A 16,609-nucleotide genomic window follows, 5' to 3' on the forward strand; every position below is an offset into this window, starting at 1 on the left:
GATCAACTTTTGTTTGAAAAACATTGTAGACTGGCAGGAGCAAATTTTAATTTTTGAAATTGAAATAACTTTGAGTTAATCAAGTGTGCTGCCTTTTTTAAAATAAAATGATTAAATTTCTCTGAACTCATTACTGTGGTACATCGTTTGCATGCTACCGAGTCTCTTTTCCCTTAAGGTTTAAAAACAACATTTCATTGAACCATATTTCAATTTTTCCGTGTGATTATTTTTTTTTTTTTTTTTTTTTTCATTTTCTATGATAAATGAAAGTTTTTTGTTGCTTTGAAAGTTGACTAGGGTTAAAAAAAAATATTTTTTTTAAACACTTTTGGCTCTTAGAATAAATGTACGAATATTATGATTGGATACTTTAAAATAAAACAGAGAAACTCGTTTTTCTTCCATTATACATATGGTGTTTATTTGCTCTTAAGTCGTGCTTTTTCTTCCTATCTATAAAATTCAGATACGACGTATGCGCGTGAAATTTTTTTGCTACGTTAAAACTGTTTTGAAACAGTTTGTAATTTATCAATTAACTAAAAACTGTAGGAAAACTATTTTTTGTATAATTTGTTTAGATAAATATTTTTGTTTTAGGCTTTTTACTTTAAAACTAGCAAGCAACTTGTATGCGAAGACAACTTATATTTAATAAACACGCTGTAGGGATGACAGAACAGTAAGTTAACACTTAAGCGCAAAAATTCAATGTCGTTAAAACTTTTAGCGTTTGGCACATGAGAGTAAAAACATTTTAATTGATGCGTGTAATTGTTTTTTTTTTAATTGGGAGATCTTTTACTATTCATCTTCAGGTTTTGGGGGAAGTAAAGAAAAAAGTGCACCAATTATTAACACCAGTGGACAAACACAGCATTTTCTAATCTTTCTCTTATTTGAAATGCATAGAAAGAAGCTCTTACTGTCAATTCCTCTAAGGAGCTGACCATAAATGACGTCAAACTTTATCTCAACAATTTACCCCCACCCCTCCTCTATCACAAAGAGTCACACTCCACCTGTTCCCCTCCCTTGTCACATGTCACACCATTTTTCGTAAACATATTGTTATAAAAAATTTTAAAAAAAGCTTCTTGTTACACCCTCCTTCCCCCTTGTCACCATTTCAAACACCCACCCCCTTCCTCTTTAAAGCGTAAAATTATTTCTGAACGAGCCCTAAGAAAAACTTTGGAAACCATATTTTAAAAAAAATACTCGTTGTTCATTCATTCACTGGATGTGCTTAGTTAAGGGTTTTCGACAAGTTCACAGTACACAACTACTAAAATACGAAATTATGAAACATGATGAATAATATTAGCGCCATTTTTTTCAAAAAAAAACAATGATTTTCTTCATAAACTATTTAGAGTTCCTTGAAACTGCTTAGTGATAATCCCATTGTTTTTTCTTTTTTTTAACATATAAGTGGGCATGGTTTTTGTTGTTTTACTCTTTTACCATAAAACTTGCGTTGAGTATGCAAATTTTATCGTATTATTACCCTTTGCAACCCCCTGAAAAATTTCGAAATGACGGTATATTGCTCCATTTTCATTTATCATTCAAAATGATTTTGAGCTACGGATTCCCAATTCATTAATATGTTTTGAATATCTTTTTTATCAGCATGCGATCGCGGCACTTTTGGTCCAGCATGCATGTTCAACTGTGGCGATTGTCAAAATGGTGGAAAATGTGATATCAGAGCTCTGAGCTGCACTTGCCAACCTGGATTCAGTGGTTTGCTTTGCAATGAAACATGTTCTCAAGTAAGTTTTTGCAATCAATTAAAAGGATATAATCAATCTTTTATATATATATATATATATATATATATATATATATATATATATATATATATATATATATATATATATATATATATATATATATATATATATATATATATATATATATATATATATATATATATATATGCAAAATATGAATGTAAAAATCTGAAATAAGAGACAATTCAATAATTTAAAAAAAAGTTACAAAGAAAATTAAGCAGAACAATAGCTTAAAGTGACAGCATATTAAGTAACGAAAGTAAGAATTTCGTTAAAAAGAATGAACATTCTGAAAACTTAGAGTAATACTGAAGTCATCATGGTTAGAAGACTCAAAGAACAAAAGAAGGGTTAAATGCACCAAATCTAAAAATAATAATAAAATAAGTAATTCTTTAATACAAACAGCTAAAAATTAAATTTTAAAATTGATAAACTTTACTCCAACACATTGCAAGTTACGTACTAGGCAAAGACACTACATAAAATAATTGAAATGCATTGAAAGACAATAAGAGTTTTTCGAAAACGATTTCAAAATTTGTAAATGAAGGTGAGCATTGTAGGCTACCTACCCATTTTTGAATATTCATGTTTCCCGCTAATTGGTAGAAATGGTGAAATTAATTAAGTTTAATTAACTACTAGCTACAAGTATATATACACTCTAATGGCAGCGGTCCGCACTGAATATTGGTCTATGAAAGAGGCCCCCATGTAGAAGTTTGGAAAGAGCTGGTCTAATCCATACTAAAAAAAAATTGCTAAGATATCATATTGCCATTTTGTAATGATGGGTTGATGTGTAGAAGGAAGGGGAGGGCCTTCATGAACTCTATGGCCTAGGAACCATGGCTTGATCGCACCCTGATTCGAAACAGAATGGATTACTCAATTCTAGCCAGGGTATAATAGGGGCGTGCAAAGAAAAGAAAATTTTTATCTTTCAGTCGCAAAAGAGCAGAGAAGTTTTGATTGATGAATACTAAATTCGCAAAAATTGTTGAAATCGGTTGTCTTCAAATCGCGCAATACGCTTAAAAGTTTTTAAACAATGAAAAATTTCAAATTTCTTTTCTTTTTTTTTTCTTTGTGTGTGTGTGAGTGATTTTTTTTCCCCAGAAGTCTTTGCTTATATGTGTTTTTTCTCTTTTTAGTACTAATCGCTAAAAGCGCAGCAAAAGACACTACTGTAAAAAAAAGAATAATTATTATTTAGGGGTTTTTGATTAGAGGCTAATATTAAGAGGGTATCTTACAATCACATAATAACACTTTCATTCTTTCTCAAACAAGGATCTTTTTCTGATAGTTTTCGCGAAGCGAATTTTAAAAGTAACAGCTTTTTTTTTTTCTTTTTTTTTAATGCATGACGGGTTTTATAGTTATAATGTAACTCAAAAAAGTTGTGAATCATCATTTTTTTCTCGAACAAGTTCTTCTCCAGAATTAGAGTCATATTGACGTCACTACGGATCCTTCCGACAAAAATTTATTTTAAACTTGGGGGGAAAAAGAAAAATTTGCATTTTTCGTCAAGTTTTTTGAATTTTTGGAAACATAAGGTAATACCTGTACCTCGGAACCAGACAGACGTAAAAGTGCATTGTATGTAGAAGTCTATTCTGTATCGAGCCACGTGTGAATGCAATTCTTAAAAATGAAAAATCGTTTTCAATTTTTTACCGGAGTTTAAGGAGCGCGCGTCCTATCCTTTGCGCCAGCAAACACTTTTTCATCTCACCTGTAAAATTATCATAATGTGACTTACGTCCTTCTGGCTCTGAGGTACATATATATAAGCGGAAAATACAATTGCTTTTGTTACATAATAGTATTCGTTGCAATTTTTTTTGTAGTGTAGCATTAGAAAAACATCGAAGCAAAAGTAAAAAAAGGACTAAGAAACGGTGAAATTCTGTTTTTTCTAAAATTCTAGCTCATTGCGAAATTGAAAGATATTATCTGGTTTTGGATATTATTATTCCTTTTGTTTAATTTTTCTCAATCACAATTTTTCCGCGCTATAGTGACTCGAAAGTGTTCTTTTTTTTTTTCGCGCCACCTTAATATATATACAGTCGACTCCCGCTAAAACGCGATTTGACCTACGCGAAATAGCTATAACGCGAGTTTTTAAAGGAGCAACAAATTTCAGAGCTAAAGCGAATTTCTCGCTCTCAACACGTAAATATTTGGAAAGGAAGCGTGATGCTTTTTATTGACTTCGTGAATGTACTTTCATCCTTTTTAGCATCACTGACTGCGCAAGTTCCCACACACCGCACTATAAACATAGCTTTGTTAGTGTGTATATATCGCCCTCTTTGTTTTTAATATGAAAGGTGATGAAATATTCAGCGTACAGCGTACCTACGCACGCTGTTTCATCTAAAGTTTGAAGATAGAAACAAAAAGTGAAAATTTGCGACAATTTAAGAAAAGGTAAAGATTTTTGATGCACTTGAACAACTAGAAAGTTGAGTAAGAAATAACAACGTCAAAAAGCACAAATTTCAGATTACTGCAGACACGTGTTTCGGCATTACAAGGAACGCCTTTTTCAATGCAAAAGAAATGAGCTTATCTATGAAAAGACAGGACAAAAAGAGACTTAACTAGAAAGTGGATCGAAGGTAGCGCGACAGTTACGTATAGAGTGAATCTTTCATAAGTACAATGAAAAGTCGCAGATTAGTGTTAAAGCAAAATGCAAACAGTATGAAACTGGAATCTGCTCTTGTATTGTGGATAATAGAGACCCTGAAAGAGGGGTGTTACCATAGATATAAATGTTACAAAAGTAAATGCGAAGCTACTATATTCAAAAATATATTAGAAAGACGATAAGATAGCTCAGCATAAATCATCATTTTCAATTTTTAAGTTATAAATGTAACTTGTTGTATCTGCTGTATAGTACACTTACAGTGCAGTGCTTTATTATTACTACATACTGTACGTACCGTACTGTGTTATTTTTATGTCTCTCTTTCCCATTCATCATTGATTTTGTGCATCGTAACAGTATTTTATGTTGAATAATGCACCTTTTTTTAAAAAATACGGAAAAAATTAATTTCTTTATGTGAGAAACGGTAATATATAGCTAAAAATTGTCTAAAACAGTTTAAAAGGTGTTTTTAAATAGCTGAAATGATTGGGTATGTTAATTAAGAAATGATATAGACAACACTTTTCCACAACGGGAAATTTCGACTTACGCGAGGAGTCTTGGAACGCATCCCTCGCGTAAGTCGGGATCCGACTGTAATACATGTTGCTGTGAAAGTCTGAACATACATATTTCTCAAGTATACTTGTATACCTAATCGTTTACATTTTGACGATGTGTTGATACGCAAGTTGAATTTCCAGCATTTTTTAGTATTTACATTATGTTGCTCCCGAGCCCAATTTCTGTAGCCAGAAAACATATTTTACTAGATAAAAAGCTGTACTTTTATCTTATTCTTCTTGAACTGATTTGTCTACCATTGAAACAAAAATTTTATGAAGGTTTCAAAACAAGGAAGAAAGGGCAGCATCAGGGGAGACCCGATGGAAACTAATTGTGATCTCCCCAAATTTTTCCTTATTCGGCAAAGTTTAGCCGACGATTGGGAAACTTTGAAGACAGTATTGCAATGTTATTTTTGTTTTTTACCCGACTGCGCGTGCACGACGCAAAGGAGGGTTATGTTTATCAGTCTATGTATGTATGTCCGTTTCTATGTGGCGTTCTACAGGCTAAACGCCTTGGCCAATTTTGGCAATTCTTACGTCAATCGATTTGTCTTAACCTTGGGAGTATCACTAAACACAAGACAGTAATCAAAAGTACCATTTCAAAAACCGGTTGCCATTTTGTCTGTTCGGGATCGGCGCACGTTGGGTGTTGCACACTGTGTCGCACGCTACCTGCGTGTGACAAATGCAGGTAGTTTTCGCTGCCTAATTTTTTTGTGTACTAAGTCTACTAATTGGGGTCGCATTGGCCGAGTGGTCTAAGCGATTACTTCTTTCACTTGAGGCGGTGGGTCAAGACACCCTCGCTCCGGATGTACTTCCCCTCTTTCTGATATAAATTCTTTCATGTGTTCTTGATATGTATTCTGTACTGTAATAAAAAATATATTATGCGTAATGAAGGCAAGACACTGTGATTGTAGTTCTCATCAAAATAAAACCGTGCAATAAGCACCAAAAGAAAGAGTCTACTAATTCGATTTTCATCTCTAACATGTTGTATTTGTTTTTGCCTTGATTCAAGGGATTGAGTTTCGCTACGTGTACTTTCTTGAGAGGCTTTTTTAGTTTTGCGAGAAAGATTTGACTGACGACGTTTCTGATTTCGCGTCATCATGAGTTATACAGGCCGTTTATATAGCTGTGCTACGGTTGATTTAAGTTCGGGCATTTTTGCCGAAGATCAAGCACATGTAGCTTTAAGCCGAGTTAGGTCCCTAAGAGGGACTAATTATCAGTAATTTAGACCACCGCAAGTTACTTAATAAACCTCATGATACAAACAAGCTCTCCCAATGAAATGACAAGGTTGCGAAATGTTCTGCTTTATAATCATAATAACTAAGTCAATGAAAATTAACTAAAAAGTGTAAAATAAAATATTATTAAATAAAAAAAAAACCGACTGCGTAAAAACCAGAAAAACTAAAAAGAAAAATGTATTAGCCCAGCAGTTTAGAATGTTATTAAGTACTACTGAATAACTACTTCATTGAAATAGTTTTATAACCATACACAGTAAGACATCATAAATTCAGAAGCAGAATAGAAGGATCAACAGTCGGGGCCCATTCAAATTTTACGGCGTTCTTTGAATCAGAAAGGAATGGGCCTTGACTGTTGATCCTTCTATTCTGCTTTTGAATTTATGATTTGTCTTATCTGTATACGGTTATAAAACTATTTCAACGGTGTGGTTATTCAGTACTACTTAATAACATTCTAAACTACTGGGCTTATACATTTTTCTTTTTAGTTTTTCTGGTTTTTACGCAGTCGGGTTTTTTGTTTTTATTTAATAATATTTTTATTCATTCTTTAATTTTCTCATTAGATGAAAGTGCGTATGCTCGTATTTTATTACTCTCTAAAATATAAAGTTTCATTCGGTAAAATCAAAATCAACCTCCCCCCCCCCCCCAAAAAAAAAAAATAATAATAAAATAAATAAATAAATACATTCAGGCCCCGGATAGGATGACCTATCAATAAAACTACACTAATGCTGAAGATTAAATGTATCAAATTTTGAGCGAGAGAGCCCAATTGGCTGCTGATGAATAAAAATTCTTGAGAGAACTCGCAACTCGCCGTTTTTTAAAGCAAGCCTGTAATTAGTGAAACAAACTTTTTGAAACATTAGCGGTGTTTCTTCCTGGATAAAGCAGTCATCAGTACGTGACAGAATAAAAATCCAGTGCTGTCATACATTTTGCTCTCTAAGGAGAAATATTTTCGTATTTTCCCCTGTTTTATAGGAATTTTTTCCTTGTGTTGCTATTACACAAATACAGATGGCAGCACTAAATGACGTTAATTTTACTTTTCTGGGAAGATTGAAATTGAAATTATCCGTCCACCTCATGGCGAACTGAAATCGAAAGACCGTTTTATTCACAATATTTTTGCTTCAGATGGTTGATATCCAGCAATAAATTAATGAAGAAAAATGTTGGAGTTCTTGCTTTGAAGTTCTGTGTGATTCGATTTTCTATTATGTTACGGTATTTTTTATAGAATAAATACTCTTATTCTAAAATGTGCTATAAGAAACACTTTTAACTCAACGTACCTACTTATATTTTTTAATTAAAATGGTATTTTTTAGAAACCTTATAAGTTAGCATTCTATAACAATTAATTATCAGTCTACAAAAAAGTTTGAGATGTTTAAAACAAGAAGCAGAACTAAATGAAAGTTGTCCCGATATGTCCCACCGTTGCCACAACAGTGCTTCACCGAGACAACAGTGAATGAAACAACTACCTACTTTTACTAATGTTAAATGATTATTTAAACGTACACATATACTTTCAGTGTCTTGTAAAAGAAAACTCAGCATCTGAAGTTATAGTCAATAACTTTTAAAACATACTTCCTGAAACAAAATTTTACAATAGCTTGTTTTTAATGCGTTTGTTGAATTTCTTATGCCCTTTTGTTTTATTAGTATAAAATATCAATTTCAGTTTTTAAAAAGTTTACTTAACAGGGTTATGCATTTTCTTTCATACATGCAGCACAAAAATTAACAAAATAAAACTAATAGACTCTTAAGGGGGAAAAACTATCCAATGTTATTAAACGCATACTATGAAATTGCGTGTTTTTCCTCGAGCACTGTAAGACTAAAAAAGTTTTAAGTTAAAAACTTTTTTTAATCTGAATTCACATGGACTAGCGTAAATATAACTTTGTTCTTCAATAAATAGATGTTTCGAAAAAAGCTTACCTATTTTGAATAATTTTCTTTTTAGGGAACATATGGTGACGGTTGCAGTCGTAAATGCAAATGCTTGAATGGAGGTGTTTGTGATCCCGTAACTGGTGAATGTGTATGTCCGGGAGGGGTACAAGGAAAACAATGTGAAGAAGGTTGCCCTCCAGGTAAACAGTACTCTTACTCTAGCAATGTCAGTTGAAGATTTTATGAAAAAAAATTGCTCAATCTGAGACGTATCGTAAATTTTGATGCAATTTGTAGTTAATATTTACTATTAGTATCCAACACGTAAAATAGTATTTAAAAAGTAAGCAGTGAAAATTTGAACGTACCTCTAAGAACAACTTCCTCAGAATGTATTTCAAACATAATAAGGCAACCTTAAAATTTTGTGTTCTGTATTTAATTACTAGCGGTACCCGAACGACTTTGCCCGTAGTAGAAAATCAAAAGGTCATTTGTTTCGCCTGTATATTTACAAATAATGGATGATGAATTTCTCGCCAATTTGCTATGTTCATTTTCTCGCCAATGTTACGGTTCCACATTATGATAATGTGGCAATTCACTCGTCCACGTTACGATAATTTGCTCGGCAAAATGTTCTTAAAATTGGAATAGAAAAAGAAAAAAATCGAATTTTCCAAAAATCGCTTCGAGACACTCATCCCTATGCTGCGAACTAATTCTGTGCCAAATTTCATGATAATCGGTCGAACGGTCTAGACGCTATGCGCGTAACAGACATTCAGAGACCCAGATTTCCAGCTTTATTATTAGTAAAGATATTAGAAGCTGTATTCAGGGGCGCACAGGCGGGAGGTCACTTTGACCCTCCAAAAATTTCCTTATTCGACAAATTTTATCTTACGATTTGGCAAAATTATTATCATTCGGCAAAAGCTTATCTCAGAAAGATAAATTTTCTCTGGTTTTTTTCACTTTTACATTATTGTGCTAAAATTTTTTACAAGCAGGAATTGTTTTTTCTTTATTTAAGCTTTGTTTTCATTTTATTTATTTTTTTATTCATTTTAGAAAAAAAAATCATTTAAAAAAAATTATTTCACTGTTGATGGATGCATCCTTTTCCTTATTTTCTCTCTATACATTTTAAAATGAAACGCAAAATGTTTCCATTTTGACAGCTTGTGCTTTATGTTTTGATTTTCTAGGTACATATGGCGAGAAATGCGAAAAGCAATGTCCACAACGCTGTGCAAGTGGGCGCTGCAACCGAATTTTCGGCTATTGTGAATGTGAACCTGGTTTCTTTGGACCAAAATGCAATTTACCTTGCCCCGACCACACATATGGACCGAATTGTCGCAGTCAATGCAAGTGTTTCAAAGAACATACTCAAAAGTGCAATGTAAAAGTAAGTGATGGCATCAAGTTTTTATAAATTTCAAACACTTATTCATTTATTTATTTATTCAATAATAAAATAAGGTAGGAACAAAATATACTCTGGCCCTGATAAAAAGAACCCATGACTTCGAGAAAGATCTAATGCACAGATATAGTATAATTCAATGCACAACTCGTTAGTGACCGCCACTGGCTGCCTTTGAACGCGCGAAACTTGAAGTAAACGGGTAAAAGCGTAGCGTACACGGATGCAACGTTGTTTGCATCCTATCAATCTACGGCAAAAGTTAATCGCGCCCATGCGCTAGGCCTTGCAAATGCAATTTTCGGACGCTAGCCCGTTTGCTTGATGAGCTCAGTTGCCTATGGAACCAGTTTCTCGATTTGTGTCTTGTTAATACTACATCTATTGTCTAACGAGAGGAGAGATACTGCTACGTTTGTGAAATGTTGGTTACCATCGCAGTACGTTATTGGCAAGGAATTCTTGCCTTGCTCACTATTTCTTTGTTGAATCTTTTTTACTGTGGTATTTTTTTTTTCTACGTTAGTTCGTAGTATAAGTATCGTCACTAATATGTGGGTTTGAGGTGAATATAATAATATATTCTTACACCCTAAAAACTTTGATGTCGCCAATAACTGTCACAATAATTTCCAAAAATTATAATAACTAGCACCCTACTATTTTAGCATTGATTCTACGAAAATTTTGTTTAAATGCTACTAATATCACCAAACTGACACTAGATTGGGGATCTCATTTTTTTTTTCCTCTCAAATTTTCGCCATTATGTCGATATTTCTCCATAGAAGTATGGCAACAAGAAAGTTGGAGATGAGATATACTATATCGCCAAGTAGTCACAAGGGCTGCGGAATCGTAGTCGTGGAGTCAGGTTCGAACTGATTTTTGGGTAACAGAGTTGGAGTCCAGACTTGGACTGGTTTTGGGGTAACGGAGTCGGAGTCAGGAGTGGAAAGCTTTAAAATTTCAAGAGTCAAGGACGGAGTCGTTAGTGCTTAACTATACTGGAGGGCTGCGGAGAAATATCAGAATAGTGGAGTTATAGTTGAGCTGATTTCGTGGTAAAAGAGTCGGGGTCGACGGTTCTAAACCTTCAGGAGTCGATGTTGGTCATTTTCACTCCAATTTCGCAGCCCTATGAGTTAACGATTTGTGACATTACTTGTGTCTACGTTGACTGAGCAGTGAGTAATCTAGTTAAACAGGAAAACAGAGGACTCTTAGTCACAGGGTTGCGGGTTCATAGCCTGACGACGCCAAATACCTTCCGAGTGCTCGCGGAATACGCCTTAGTAAACTCGGAGAGTCCAAAAGTCTTGAGGTTGATCGCTAGAACTTTCCTTTCAAACAGAGTACTAAAGGCTTTGCCTCCCTACTGTGCCGAAATTTAAGTGATCGACCCACTTTCCACAGTTTGAGTAGCATTTAAACCCTATAAACCAAGGAAATTAGTAGGTGTGGGTGCTTCTAGGATGACAAGTCTGAATTGACATTAACTTCGATTTTCCGAAAAAGATTGTCCATGCCGCTTTTGGGATATCGGTATACAAACAAAAGGGGAGATGCACAACTAAACCTCATAAAGACCCGACATTAAAAAATTTCAACCTTCTAGGCATACCGTTCTTGAGTTAGGCGAAATACATTCATACGCTGTAGTTCAATACTCGGTTGTTACCCGGTTTGTCATCCAAAACCAACTGTAACTTTGCATATTGTAAAATATACTGTATTTTTGATGGGAACTAATGTATTCGAAACATTTCAAAAGAAAACAAAATCCAAACCAATAGCTTTAAAAAAAATTATTTGTTTTAATTAACAGATCAATTGGATTGCTTTGGACTCGATTGTTGAGTTCATGAAATTTTAAGTTGTTATTTTCTTTTTCTTCTTACCTAATGTAAACTACTTGTTATCAGCTGTGGTAAATTATTTGCGCTAATTTTGTTGTTATTTTCTTGTCTTTCGCGCTGTAGCAAAAGTCGTAAAAGTCAACTCTAGTGTTTTAATGAATTTTGAAATAAATTCAGTTAATAGATTAAAAACAAACTGTTTCAAATATGAACGTATCTCTGATAGCAGCATTTGAAAATAATATATTTTAGGAATGTTCACTGGTGAAAGATAAATCTTATTTCAAAGGTAAGTTTTAGATCAATGATATTCACGAAAATTAATTTGAAAACCGACGAAAACCTGGTTATAAAGAAAAGTTCATGGTAAGTACATCTTGAAACAAAATTAAGATAAAATCTTAGCAAAGTTACTTTTTAAAGAATTTATGGTTCTTAAAACTAAATGTAATAATTGAAAATATTCAAACTCAAATAATAACATAACCCGAAAGTCAAATAATGTTATAATAGAAGCTTTAATCTATGCCACCATTTTAAATATCATGAAAGTTCTTTATTTTAACTTTATTGTTTTAATAGTAATTAGATGTATTTTAATTTGTGTTACTCTTTATTGCTTTTCAAAGGGAAGTACTTAATTTATGCATTTTTTTCGTTGAGCATCTACGACATAAAAAAAATAAAATACATGCAGGAAACGCAACGTATAAGAAAGGATTTTTAAAAATAAATTTATTTTACGATTTAAAATGTAAAACGAGCCTTACTTTATGAAGTATTATAGCATATCCCACAGAAATGTTGTAAAAAAGATTTCAAGCGCATAAAGCCTTTATTATCTTTAGACTCGTGCGAGGTCGAGGGTGATTGAGACAGTATAATGACTACTGCTTCACATATTAAGGACAATGTGTGCGATGGTTACGGGTCAGTCTTTCATATGTTTTTGGAAAAGTTTGAAATATTCCAATATTCCCCATTTAATAAACCCATGTTTACAAAATTAGATTTCTGCTACGCATATGCTTTTGGTCTGAATATCTATGTCCACTACTCTTTTTTCTTTTTTTTTTTTTTTTTTTTTTTATCATATTCAACATGCCGAAAGGGAGACGAATGAAAAGCATGTGTCGCACGCCTTTTTACGACTTGAATTACCTAAATTTTCATAATGCAGCCCACTGTCTGCATGTTTTCATCATCTTATCATCTTTTCGTCATGTTGAAGACGATTGGGAAAAAGCGTGATTGTAGACATAGCAAAAAGGATGCTAAAGCGAAGCAAATTTTAACATCTTCAGTTTTTACACTCATATACGAGTAATTAAATCTTTACTCTTTGCCTTTAAAAATCTAATCTCGTGGAGAGGGGAAGTTTCAGTTTCATTTCTAGAAAGCTGAAAGATCTAGCTTCAATACGATTCCAATAGACAGAAGAATCAAACTGGATTTATATTCATGAAATCGTTAGCTGTTTTATCTGTGTTCTAAAAATGACTTCAAATCAGCTTGATCGAAAAACTAGTTTCAACTATCATAAACTTTGATTTGGGCCATTTGGAAGCAGAATTTATCGCATTATTAGCTACTAGTTTATTTAACGAAATTAATTTTCAATTTTTTGTCAGTTTGGAACTAACAATTTCTAGGGACCTTGGGACCTCCTGTTCATACATGTGTGTCCTAAACTACTAGTCCCCTAGAACATCAGTTCGACACGAATGATTTCTTTTGTGGTCCATGAAGTCAATTTATGTGTTTGAAGGTTGTTTATATGGTATTTGAAACTTAAAGTACAAAAAAAGTAAAAATTGAATGGGAAAAAAGTTAAATGCAGTGCTATCATCTAAGAATATTAGATTTCATGCTGTTGTTTGCTCAAATCTCATTTTAGGAAATATTACTGCTCTATAATTATTATGTTAATCTGCGGAAGAATACTTACATTTTCTGTCCTTCCTTAACATTATTGTTAAAGTAATGTTCCAGAATGTATACTTCCCCAGATAAAATAAAATGCAGATAGGCTATTCCTAATGGTAGCTCATTAACGCTGTCTGGCTCAATATTTTAGACATTTCCTACAACTTTATGTATTAGGCAATTTTGGTAATTCAAAAGATGGATGATTTGTAATTTATAAATATATGTTTGTAAATATATTCTAATAATTCGGAACTATTTCCCCTTTTTGAATTCCCTTCATCGATCAAAACCACGGAGAATAATGTGGTAGCAATCATCTATCTTCATTAAAACTTCTTCGCTAATGATGTTGCAATGGTGGTGGACTTGTTGTACTCAAATCAAGAGCTGATCTCTTGAATAAGTTCAGTTAGCTTTTCTTGATGCTGTGTACTTAAAAGTAATTTTATGATGTATTTAATATGTTACAAACAATACTTGTGATAGTTTAAAATTTTAAATAGGCAAACCTGGATTTCATTTAATTTTTATTTTATTGATTTTTTTTTAATTTTATTTATTATTTTTTTCATTTTAATTTATAATTTTTTTTGTTTTTCAAAATAGACTCATTTTGTTTTTTTTCTAATGTTCTTCAAATCATAACACCATAAAAATAGCACCATGACGCACTTAACAATAAGATTATCAAAATGATAAAAACTATTATACTACATTTAATTTAAACCGACTAATAACATCTATTTTCATTTTTAAATAATCATTAAAATTTTCAGAAACGTATAGATGCATATATACTGTCTGTTTTCCTTAGCTGAGACCTAGCGTCAATTTGCGCATGCGTCAGGTTTGCTCTGATTTTAACAAAACAGGAAGGGAAACCCGGAAGTAAAAGGTGCAAAATTACACGTTCAGCAGTTCTTCCAAAGTAGTGTCAAAAAAGATTGAGATAGCAAGTGCGAGCGGAAAATGCCCATCCTCAACCTATCGCCCCTTTTTAAAATGGAATCTCTCCTGAGTGATAGTCTTCACTTTCGAAAACGGACAGTAATATAAATACATATATTCATGTTTCTCTGTTCCTTCGCAACAGTGTACATTCATTTTTAAACTTCTAACATTTAAATGCTCATTTAATGTAAAGCTAAGCAATATCATAGTACGAATATCAAGTTAAAATTTACATTTATACTTATTGCGGGTTTTTTCTTTTCTTAATATTTGTTAATGAAAGTTCATAATTAAAATAGCATTTTACTTATATGATATACAAATATAAATCGGTATATCCTTCAGACAGGGAAATGTGAGTGCAAAGTGGGTTTCACCGGCGCTAAATGTGAGACAGCTTGTCCACCAAACAGATGGGGTGAAACTTGCCACAAACCTTGCGACTGCTCCTCAGGCACCATTTGTAACCCGGGTAATGGAGAATGTATGAAGGAATGTCCACCAGGATTAAATGGCACCAACTGCGATCAAGGTAAGTTTTTATATTTATATGACTGTAAATATTTCAGTATTTTTATTACTGTAAATATTTCAGTCCTCAATCGTTATTTCAGAAAACAGTTCCCATTATATCGCACCCGGGCAAGGAAGGTGACCCAACTCAAAAAAAGAGCAATGGAGAAAACCAAGGTTTTACGCAATAGTAGTTTTAAGCGATTTAGTGGAAAATGTTACTTACTATACGCGCAAACAATTCATAATGTGATGCTTAATGGTTAGTTTTTTCTGCATAAATTAATAATCCGTGCTTAAAGTTCGTAAAATTTTCTTATAAATGATGCAATTTTAATGATGTATCACTATTTATTACTAGGTTTTTACACCACCACGCACCAGTTCTGTAAAGTAACTTAGCGCGAGTTTTGTGGCAAGAAAGAGTATTGAATATATATATAGATTTTAAATCAATAGTTAGTGCGGTTTTTTCAAGTTTTGAGTAGTTATGTCACTTTCCTTGCCGGATGCATAGTTTCCTTTCGCTTGCCTTAAGCACTTAAGCAAGTAAAAATTATATTACTTATGAGAAATTTATTTGGCCACGCATGGGGTAAGTGAACATTCGTTGTCATGATTTCTACATGCACGTTAGTTTTACGTATTTTGTTTTCAGTTGTTATTTTTAACTTTCAAAAAATGCGATTTCATTCTTAGAAATTCAAATTAATTTCTAGTAAACAAATTAAAAATTCTCTTAGTACGTATGTTTTCATGATTATAGTGAGTGTATTGGCAAACATTGTTTTAAGACTTAGCTCACATCGTATTTAATTTATTTCAGAATGTCCAGAAGGATTTTATGGAGCCAATTGCTTGAAAATCTGCTTATGTGGAATGCGAGAATGTGATCCGGCAACTGGCACGTGCTTATGCGATGCAGGGAAAATGGGTGACCTGTGCACGGAAAGTGAGTTTTATTTTAGTTATATAACAAGTACACTCAAACCTGCTTTTGTGCGGACTTTTTTTTTTTTTTTTTTTTTTTTTGTGCGGTACATGAAATTTTTAATCAAATTGGTACTCAATTGACCAACTACACGTTCTTCGGATTGTAACACAAGACTTGAATGTTCTGAGTCAGTAACTTCTACATCGATTAAAATGTCACTATACAAAATTGAATAAATATGAAGAGCGAGCTTTAATGCGAAGGAAAAGTCATCTTTAAAAATCTTATCTAATTTAATATAAACCTGCTAAATGTACTCTTGATTTTTCAGTATGTGTAGCACAGCCTTAAAGCAACCATCGTGTTGCCCTGAACTTCATAAGAGGCTCCTACTTCAAATTGCAATATTTTGATTTCAAACTATGAGCAAATTATTTTTTTTTCCCTCAGTGACATCATTCATTTGTGTAAAAATCACGTGAGGCTATAAATTGATTATAAGAATCATACTTTAAAATTTTTGCTCATGATTTGTAGTTCTATTTTAGATCCATTAAATGATATGTTTTCATCAAGGGCAGTTTAAAAAATTGACAGAAATAAGAGTATATTCGGACCATATAGACTGTAAAAAAATAAATGAATACCTTTGTGCTAAAAGGTTAAAGTAAAGTAAATGCTGTTATTAATGCATACATTTTCAAAAAAAAAAAAATTACAACCTTTTTAATGCAGAAGATGCAAGCTAA

The 16,609-nt window shown here is 32.8% G+C and overlaps 1 protein-coding gene across 2 annotated transcripts in view; it reads left to right on the forward strand.

The window, feature by feature from the left end:
- LOC129231811 (multiple epidermal growth factor-like domains protein 6) overlaps positions 1 to 16,609 on the forward strand; it is a 248,360-nt gene that overhangs the window by 197,699 nt on the left and 34,052 nt on the right. For both annotated transcript variants that reach the window (XM_054866188.1, XM_054866187.1), the window contains exons 12-16: positions 1,639 to 1,781; positions 8,313 to 8,442; positions 9,454 to 9,656; positions 14,759 to 14,945; positions 15,753 to 15,878. In XM_054866188.1, the coding sequence (XP_054722163.1) occupies positions 1,639 to 1,781; positions 8,313 to 8,442; positions 9,454 to 9,656; positions 14,759 to 14,945; positions 15,753 to 15,878 (789 nt within the window). The remainder of the gene's footprint in view (positions 1 to 1,638; positions 1,782 to 8,312; positions 8,443 to 9,453; positions 9,657 to 14,758; positions 14,946 to 15,752; positions 15,879 to 16,609) is intronic.

Source organism: Uloborus diversus, chromosome 10, assembly GCF_026930045.1.
Source record: "Uloborus diversus isolate 005 chromosome 10, Udiv.v.3.1, whole genome shotgun sequence".
In the NCBI taxonomy this organism is placed as follows: domain Eukaryota; kingdom Metazoa; phylum Arthropoda; class Arachnida; order Araneae; family Uloboridae; genus Uloborus; species Uloborus diversus.